The 10,050-nt window shown below is 35.5% G+C and overlaps 1 protein-coding gene across 1 annotated transcript; it reads right to left on the reverse strand.

Moving 5' to 3' along the window:
• Positions 1 to 1,902: 1,902 nt before the first annotated feature.
• LOC132036398 (protein JINGUBANG-like) lies at positions 1,903 to 4,909 on the reverse strand. The gene is made up of 2 exons (XM_059426733.1): positions 3,753 to 4,909; positions 1,903 to 3,258 (listed from the first exon to the last, which is right to left on the reverse strand). Exons 1-2 carry the CDS (start codon positions 4,293 to 4,295, stop codon positions 2,407 to 2,409), a joined length of 1,395 nt encoding a protein of 464 aa, XP_059282716.1. The 5' UTR covers positions 4,296 to 4,909; the 3' UTR covers positions 1,903 to 2,406.
• Between the last annotated feature and the right edge of the window lie 5,141 nt (positions 4,910 to 10,050).

A 10,050-nucleotide genomic window follows, 5' to 3' on the forward strand; every position in this document is an offset into this window, starting at 1 on the left:
GATTTACATCAGTCGTCAAGGCCTATGCCACTATTTACTTCATTTTTATTTATTAAGTAATTTTAATTTCTAGCCTTTTTATTTTATTCAAAATAAATAATTTTTCAATAATGATTACGAATTTAATAAGGTTTGTGAGTTCAATGTGTAACCTAATGCTTCGCCGTGACACGCAAGTGCAAAAAATAAGCATAAAGGTACATATACATTTAAAATTCCATTTTTTTCAATTCAAATTTCATAGTACCTAAATTTTAGATCCGTTACAGACTTACGCCAAAGTGCCAAAAGTGTAAAAGGATTATAACGTTATTATAAGGAAGGATGATATACAATCTAATGTTTTCTCTATGCAGATGTCCCATATATAACAAATGAAACAGTTCGTATACACATCCTCATTAATTCCTCAGTCCTCACCTCCTTTGACATTTATGTCGAATTGTAAAGGTGAAAATAGAAAGTATATGCACAATTTTGAGTCCGTTGCGTTTTGCACCCCTAATGTATGTCCTTTTTTATGGTCTACATCCTATTCTATGTTTTTTAACGATGTACACCCTATCCTCCTTATTTTCTTGCAAAACAATAGAACTACTCTATTTTAATAGTTTTCAAGAGGGTAAAACAGGAAATACACATAATATATCTTTTTTTCTGATTTTTCTTTTTGTTTGTGTGGGAGGTAATTAGATCGAACTGAAGCTCTTTGTCTGTCCCAGACATCATACCTGTCAAGACCATATAAACAGCACAATTAGAGAACAAAACGATCTTACTAGAAGTGGATTAGAAAGCTAGAAACGTGTCTCGTTACTGAAAATCATTTGTTACTTGCTGATTCATTTGAGCTTATCTGCAATTTCTAGGGTTGGTCAGGCAAAGAGAGTATCAATCATAAATTATCTTATCTGATCTTCTATCTGGAAAGTATTTTTTAGTTTTCGGTTGTCGAGATTGTTCATTCTCTTTTATTTGAATGATCGATTTGTCAAGAGTTAATACAAATAAAGTCGATTACTTGTAGGTCAAAGTTTTTACTCTTCTTCCTGTTTAGATAAATCACGAATCTTCTAATATTTTTTTCTTAAGCGGTTAACTTTTTTTTGCTATTATCTTATCTTATGCAGTCTAATATAACAATTTCCGTTATCAAAGAGTTTTTGTAAATGCAAAGGAGTTCAAGTTGCGCCCAGAAATTACGCAGCTGCTAAAGGAGGCGAATGTCACAAGTGATTACAGAATTTTAGTAACTAATCATTTTCTTTTTTGGTCCATCAAGTAAATATTCTTTATGTGATCTTCTATAGGAATTCAACGTTTTCTATTGTAATGTGTGTTATGTGGAGTTCTGCACATGAGCGGTATATTTTCTATCAACAAGAAGACAAATACGACTATACAGTGAATGGGTAGTTTTGGTTTGGAAATAGGCCAACATCTTTTTTCTTTTTTGAGCTCTTTTAAAATTTTATGCATTTTATTTTGTATTCTTATTTGTATTTCCTGTTTTACCCTTCTGAAAACTTTTTAAAAAGAGCAGTTCTTTTGTTTGCACAAAAATAAGGAGGATAGGGTGTAGATCGTAAAAAATAATAGGACAGGGTGTAGATCACAAAAAAGGACATACATTAGAGGTGCAAAACGCAACGGACTCCACAATTTTCATCAAAGAAGCTACAATAAAGATATCGAAAAATTAAATTTTGTACTTTTCTTGGTCAACCCCAAAGGTAGCCGCGCCTATAGATTTGCCATATCCTCTCTATTGTGTTCCAACCATTTTCCATCTTTTCTTTTGGCTAACAGTTCTACCTTACAACGATAAGCTACAAATTTACGGAATAAAGGTTGGCGACAATAATTTTGAGGCGGATTTTGATAATTTTGCAATTTTAATTGAACTTATTTTAGCTTGAACTATATATATACATATTTTTAAAAAGTGTAAATGTATACATATACAATCACCTGATCATTTTGGACACATTAACTTTACATTCTAGATTTGCCTCTACTAACCGTACATCCTTGGGACTGGTTCTGAATTTGATGTTCGTGCATCTCTGCCGGACTATATACATATGAAAAAAACTAAAAATACACTCATTTGTACTCCCTGACTTTGTATCCTAAATTCACTCTTCTAACGCATACCCCCTTGGGGACTGGTTGATGTTGTTGATCTTGCATATTGGTTGCCGAACTATATACATGTAAAATGTTCAGAATATACCCCTTCGTTTCAATTTATGTGACACTATGTCTTTATCAATTCCTTTCAAAATGAACGACACATGCCGAGCCAAATAATGTCACATACATTGAGACTGAGGAAATATATAACCTGTAATTTGATTCAACTCATCTTGAATCCACATACTCTACATCCTAAATTCGCCTTTACTAATTCGTACCCCATTGGGACTGGTCTTGAAGCTGTGGTTGCATGGCTGGCGGCCATGATGACACTCTCCAAATCTTCACTGATCTATCCAGGCTACCGCTATACACGATAAACTGCCGATCACCATTACTTGTTGGTCCACAATCTTCTTCAACAGCCATACACTTAACAGGACCAGAATGTCCTTTCAACACTGATAAACATGTATGATCACTACCTTCCCTCCTCCACACGCAAATATTTGTGTCAGCTGATCCACTAAAAACTAAATTCCCTGCGGTGGCTACGCAAAGAACTGCTATTTTATGACCTCTGAGAACTCCTCCATGTGACAAGAACTTGGCGCGTTCCCAAAAGTTGACTAGTCCATCAGATGAACCACAATAGAGAAAATTGGAACTAGGATCAACAACTAAGGATGTTACCGCACATTCTTGCTTTAACAACGTTCGTGAAAAGAAGTGTTTTGTTTTGTTCCCTTGTAATTCTCTTCTCCAAGTTTTTACTGTTCCATCAGCTGAGCCTGAAAAAACTAGCCCATCAAACCCAACAACTACTGAATTTACTGCATCTTCATGGGCATTTATAGATTCCAAACACTTAAAATCAAATGCTCTCCAAACCTTTATGGTTTTATCCCACGAAGCTGAATATAAGAGATTTTGGTCTTCACTCATGCTAAGAGATGAAATAGCATCAAAATGTCTGATCCAAACGGCATTTCTATTTCTTCTCACTTCAACGTAATTGTTGGGATTCATTGAACTTTTTATATATGCCTTCAAAGTTGGTAATGTTCCAATGCGCTTGTAAACGTTTGGATCATTTGAAGAAACCTTCCACACTCGTACCTGGTGAAGACACAATTAAAAAAATAAAATGTTAGCCACCCCTTTAGTTATGGGTTAAGCGGAATTCATTAGCTTGGCTCAAACTCTGTATTTGTGTTAAAAAATTCATTTGATATGTACAAATAATATATCCAGAATCTAGTAAACAAAAAAAATAATAATTCAAAACCCATAAACTAAAAATTCTAGCTCCGGCTCTATCTGTAACAACTTAAGTTTTTAGACAAATTAGACATACAATTCAACATGGTATTGCCACACCGATAACAAAAAGAATTTTAAGTCTTTTAGATGAATTAAACACACAATTCAACATGGAATATCACCTCCCTACATCGAAATGAATTTTGATATTCCCGATATCAAAAAGAATTTTCTATCAGGTCTGCATGTGAAGGTACGTGTTTAAGATATAATTAAGAAAATTAAATAAAAGTGTGTTCTTTCTAGTCGCTTAAACTTTTAGATGAGATGATTACAAATCTCAACATTACCTTTCCATCTTGATGACCGGTGAAGATTCTTTCTCCTTTGATGATTATTGCCTTCACCAATCCACTGTTTGATTTGAATCCAGCAAATTCTTTCTGATTCTTCCATACCCTAATATTCTTGCTGTCTGATCCAGTATACAACAAGTCCCCAGAAGCTGCCAATGAATATACATGTCCTTCTTCACGAACAAGGGAGCCCATAAGGCCCGTGTATGGAAAGCTTTCGATGTTAGAGGACCATGGAGATTTCGATAAAGGAGATGTTAAATCCATCGAAGGCATTGAATATGGAGAAGATAATGAATAGTGGTCCTGATCTGAAGGTGAAGGAGAGATCATCATGTTGTAGTCCGAGCTCAATCCGGAAGGGCGATTATCGTAATTTGCAGGGCCAGCTTCGGATATATTGCTCATGCAAAAATTAGTATTGTATTCATCTTGATCATGATTTGGATCGGATTGTAACATGCTCCCAAACGTTTGTTTCCTAGGGATGGTGTTTTCTTCCGTCCCCATTTTGTGTTTTCTTGAATTCCTCATCATGTATTCTTGAGAAACAAAAATAACAGACGTAACAATCTGGACACTGTTGGAGGAAAACTCAGGAGTTGATGAGAAACAAACAATAAGAAATTTATTGTAAGTAACCCTATTGAGAGGGTGGAAATAAAGAAAAGAAATTAAAGTTACGTAAGATGTTGGAGAAGAATGTGTGAATAAGGTACGGCCATGAAGATATTATGTACTGTACAATTTGTCAAAGAAGATTTTGTCGAAATGCAAATTGTCAAAGAGGATTGATATGTATGTTAACGAACTTTAATGGAAGAACACTGTTTACGGGAATTTTCTTTGGCAATTAATAGGAATGATCGATTTCGATTTTGAGTTCTTCTATTTTGCTCTTTTTTTTTCCCCCTCTTTTTCCAACGGTTACTAATAATTAACTTACTATTCTAACATTAATACTTAATTGTGATATTTTTAAGTCTAGCATTTCAATATTCCAATTTTTCAAGAGGAAGTGATGAGAGGAAAAAAATTGTATGATTTTCATTCACAAAATTATCTCAACTTTTTTCCAAGTAAAATTTAGGTCCAAATACTGGTTTTCAACTTTAACCTCAACCAAAATGTTGTCCAAACGGAATACTGCCAGGAGATATGAAATCTTTCAATTTTGACAAGGTTTGTACTAATGTGTAGTGTACTAATAGCGTAAAAGACAATCAAGTTTTAACATGGTATATAATCTTAACTTTCTTTTTTGGTCAATTACTACTAGCTATTTAAGATGGATTAATATTTTAAAAATTATTATACTATCAATGTATAAAAGTTAAGTCCGTATAGGCAAACACAAGTAACTAGTGAGGTAAGCCTTGTGTAATGGATACGTTAACTTGGAATTTGGAACGCTGGACCATTGTGAAGGTATGAAAATATATGGTAGATACATTCAATTTCAGACTTTTAAGATGGAAGAACAACCCAAATTGACTTTTTCGCCTGAGCATGATAAAATTATGATATTGAAACTGACATTTTCAATAATTGAAGGCCATCCTATACAATCTAACGAAGACTCCACAAATCACAAGTCTTACTAAATTAGTTCTTTTGGAATTCGGTAGTATGCTTTAATGTGAATTAATAAGGTATACTGCTATACAAGATGGCCATTGACTTTATAAGGCTTGTCTTTTATTAATTATATTTTAACACATTTATCACTTAGTTTTCATGTTTTTTTAAACTAGACAGTTAACACCCTAGTAAAATCTAAAATAGTATTCAAGCTATTATATATTTGTGTAGAATTTGTACTAGTATAGGAGTTTGAGTTTTTGAGCTTAAAGTATAGATATATTTATAATTGACCCATATTATAAAGATATTTCATGTAATTTATACTCAGGGGCGGATTTAGTCATGGCCCAGGGTGTTCACCCGAACACCCTGAGCAAAAAATTACAGTGTATATTTAGGGTAAATTTTTTGTGTTCATGTACATATATTAACTTTTGAACACCCTGAACAAATGCATAAGACGAGGTCAAGTGGTCCAGTTGTTTTTCCGAACACCTTGAGTGAAAATCCTGGATCCGCCACTGTTTATACTATAATAATTTCATGGTATGAAACCATGTAAATGTTGACTTTCTTGATCCCCGAAAGTTTTCATATTTCTTGACAATTTGACCTTTGCTGCAAGCTCTTTGCTCGTCTTTTCTGGTTGAAACTTATTTGGACTTTTGTTCTCTCGAGCTTTGTTGTATATCAAGTAGGTTACCACCCAATGAATATTTCTTTGGATGGACAAGATACTTCCATAATAATTAAAAGTCTCAATCAAGTTACAAAAAGAGAAAGACTTTTGGTGAAACTTGATTTCTATTTGCATGAATCTAGATTAAGATGATCGCTGTATATCATATCAAAAAAGAAGTATAGCAAGTAGGTGTTTTTATTTATAAATTACATAAGGAGAAGTGGAGGGGAAAAGGGGTAAGGAAATTATTGAATATATAGGGTGCAAAGTGTAAATAAACAAGACTACAAGGGTGTAGCTATCATATCAAACTTGATAAATATCTATGTATGAGCATTGTACTCAATTGAATAAACACAATCAATAAAAATGTTTCTCTCTCTACTTCTATCTACTTCTCTCAATAACTGTGTTCTCCCCAAATAGTTAGGGTTAGTATCAGTACTAACTCAGATTGCATAGTATTAGATTAGTGTTCAAATTAGCTTGAATTAGAGTTCAATTACACAGATTAATACATTCTATCATGGTATCAGAGCATCGGTCTTTGGGATTAGAAGTAATCGATACCTAGAAAAGCTTGAATTGGTGCAACAATGGCGGTAGATGAAGTCAGAAGTGTTGCAAACCAAGGAAATGAAGTAACACAGTTAGATCACAACCATCCTCTATATCTTCAAGCTTCAGATACACCGGGAGCGGTTTTAATCCCGACAAGGCTCACCGGACCAGAAAACTATGGCTTGTGGAGTAGTTCGATGCAATTAGCACTGCTTGGGAAAAATAAGCTTGTATTTGTAAATGGAAAATGTCCAAAGGACATGTATAGGGGAGATTTGGCTGAACATTGGGAACGATGCAATGCGATTGTGCTTTCATGGATTGGATGTACGGTTGCACCTGAACTGATGACGGGGATTATGTTTGCAACTAATGCAAGAGCAGTCTGGAATGAGTTCAAAGAGAGATTTGATATATCAAATTTGATAAGAATTTATCACTTGTGGACTATGATTGCAACTTTGACTTAAGGTATGGATACTGTTACCACATATTATAGTAGAATGAAGAATTTATGGAATGAATTAGACATGTTAGTTCCACCTCCTTCATCTGAATGTGAGGAAGCTAGGCCTTATATAGAACATTTGACTTCACAAAGACTGTTGCAATTCCTTATAGGACTAAATGAGACTTTTGGACATGTTAGAAGTGATATCTTATTGAGAACACCTGCACCTCTTTGTAAACCAAGCATATGTTGTAGTAGTTCAGGAAGAAAGTCAAAGAACCATGGGAGTAGGAGCAACAAGTAAGGAACCCATGACCATGCTAGCAAGTAGAGGCCAAAACTTTTACCAGGGATAGAGTTCCAATCATAATCAGATCACAAACAAAAATCAAAATCAAAATTATAACCAGATCACAAACAGAAATTAAAATCCAAATCTCTATTCTGGACAAAGCTCTAACCAAAATCAAACATATCACAACACTGAACAGCACACTAGCCAAGGCCAAAACTTCTACAATGGGCAAAACTCTCAAAATTCTTATCCGAGGAAACCTGGAGGTATGGTGTGTGAGAATTGTGGGTATAAGGGACACTTGAAAGGTGACTACTACAGGTTAGTTGGCTATCCCCCTGATTTCAAAAGCAAGAAGAAACAGTTAGGGACAGGAAATAGACCATATGCAAACAATGCAGCCGTTTAAGGAGAGGTAGCAAACCTGAGTCAACTCATGTAGGGACATCACCTCTCAGAAAGTCAGTATGAAGATGTGGTAAATAGACTTAACAATAAGGAGATGGGAGAAAGCTCAACTGCATCCAACATGACAGGTATATTTGCTTTCCTGGAAAGTGTACTTGAATGTGAGTGGATAGTAGACTCTGGTGCTTCTCATCATGTCACTTCATGCAAAGATGTGCTAGATAATATTAGTACAATTGACAAACAAGGCTCTGTTGGAGTACAAACACCAACAGGAAACAGATTAGAAATAAAACACATTGGAGATACTCTTATTCTGGGGAATTTAAGAATAAAAAATGTGTTGCATGTTCCAGATTTTAAGTACAACCTGCTGTCAGTGTCCACACTCACCAAAGAACTAAGGTGTTTTGTATCATTTTACCCTGATTTCTGCCTTTTTTAGGCCCTTTACAATGGCAAGGTATTGGGGATTGGTAAGGAACATGATGGCCTATACTTAATAAAGATCAATGCAACAATAACAGTAGGGAATGTGATAAAGGAGAAGACAGACATGAAATTGTGGCATATGAGGCTAGGACATGCATCTGATCAGGTACTCCAGCAGATTGCAGAGTTGAAGAATAAAGTTCATGATGGTGAGCATCAACACTGTGAGGTGTGCCCTTTAGCTAAGAAATGTAGAGTGCCATTTCCAACTAGTACTCTTTTGTTTCAACTAGCATTTTTCAATTAGTGCATATAGATGTATGGGGGCCTTACAAAATCCTAACTCATAATGGTAAAAACTATTTTGTGACTATTGTTGATGACTTTAGCAGATACACATGGCTTTGTATGTTGAAATCTAAATGTGATATGGTAGCAATGATGAAGGATTTTTTTTCCATGGTCAAAACTCAGTTTGATGTTGCTGTTAAAACACTAAGGTCTGATAATGGTACTGAGTTCTTCAATACCAAAGTAACTGATTTACTTACTTCACTTGGGATAGTACACCAAAGTAGTTGCCCCTGCACCCCACAACAAAATGGGGTGGTACAGAGGAAGAATAGACATATCCTAGAGGTAGGCTGAGCTTTAAGATTTCAAAGTGGCTTGCCAAATAAGTTTTGGGGTGAATGTGTGAAAACAGGGGTCTACTTGATCAATAAATTACCTACAACAGTTTTGAAAGGTAAATCTCCTTATGAAATGCTTTATGGGAGATCCCCTTAAATAGAACACCTCAAGGTATTTGGTTGTTTATGTTTTGCTAGTATGCTACCCAAAGGTGATAAATTTGCAGAGAGGGCAAGGAAGTGTGTATTTGTGGGGTATTTTGAGGTGCAAAAGGGTTACAAGGTGTATGATCTATCTAACAATTGTATGTTGGTTAGTAGGGATGTTATTTTTCATGAGTGTTGTTTTCCATTTAGGAACAGATCTTGTCAAACTAAAAACCTGATGGTTGCAGACTGTCCACTTGGTATTTCAGATGCACCTCCCACAAATTTAGAAACTAATGTTCCCTCTGAACCTACTGATTATACCAATGAAACTTCAGACCACCACATTGATGTCATTGATCATCCTCAGGCTATGGGCCCTCCTGAAGGTGATCCTGCCCCTTCACAACATACTAATCATGATTCAAATACTACTTCCTCAGCTAACACGGAATCTTCAGATCCTGTCCTAACCATTGAACCTACTGAGCCTATTTCTTCAGTTATAGAACCTACTTCTTCAGCACCCTTACCAGTTAGAACTTCTACCAGACAGTCTAAACCTCCTACTTGGCACTAGGACTATATTGTAGATCCTCCTGCATCCTCCTCTTGTTATCATCCCATCTCCAATCATATCACATATCACCATCTTCCTTCTCACTATCAAGCTTATCTTGCAGCCTTTACTGCATCCTTTGAACCTCACTCATTCCTGGATGCTTCTAAAGATCCTAAGTGGATAGAGGCAATGGAACAAGAAATTCAAACCCTTGAAGACACCAAAACTTGGGAAGTGGTGGATTTTCCAGTTGGCATGAAGGCTATTGGCTCCAAATGGGTCTATAAGGTTAAATATAACGCAAATGGAGAGGTGGAGAGATATAAAGGTAGACTAGTTGCTAAAGGCTATACTCAACAAGAAGGCCTTGATTACCATGAAACCTTTTCTCCAGTAGCCAAGATGGTTACTTTTAGAGCTGTCATTGGGATTGCTTCTTCTAGGGATTGGCATATATGTCAAATGGATGTTCACAAAGCCTTCTCCAAGGTGATTTGGTTGAAGAAGTTTGCCTCAGGGTTTTAAGAGGCAGGGGGAG

The sequence above is a fragment of the Lycium ferocissimum genome, chromosome 11 (assembly GCF_029784015.1).
Source record: "Lycium ferocissimum isolate CSIRO_LF1 chromosome 11, AGI_CSIRO_Lferr_CH_V1, whole genome shotgun sequence".
Lineage (NCBI taxonomy): Eukaryota > Viridiplantae > Streptophyta > Magnoliopsida > Solanales > Solanaceae > Lycium > Lycium ferocissimum.

Coding starts and splice junctions, on each gene's coding strand:
- LOC132036398 (XM_059426733.1), bottom strand. CDS start 4,295: ATGATGAGGAATTCAAGAAAACACAAAATGGGGACGGAAGAAAACACC. Junction 3,259..3,752: donor CCGGTCATCAAGATGGAAAG/GTAATGTTGAGA, acceptor TGTCTTCACCAG/GTACGAGTGTGGAAGGTTTC.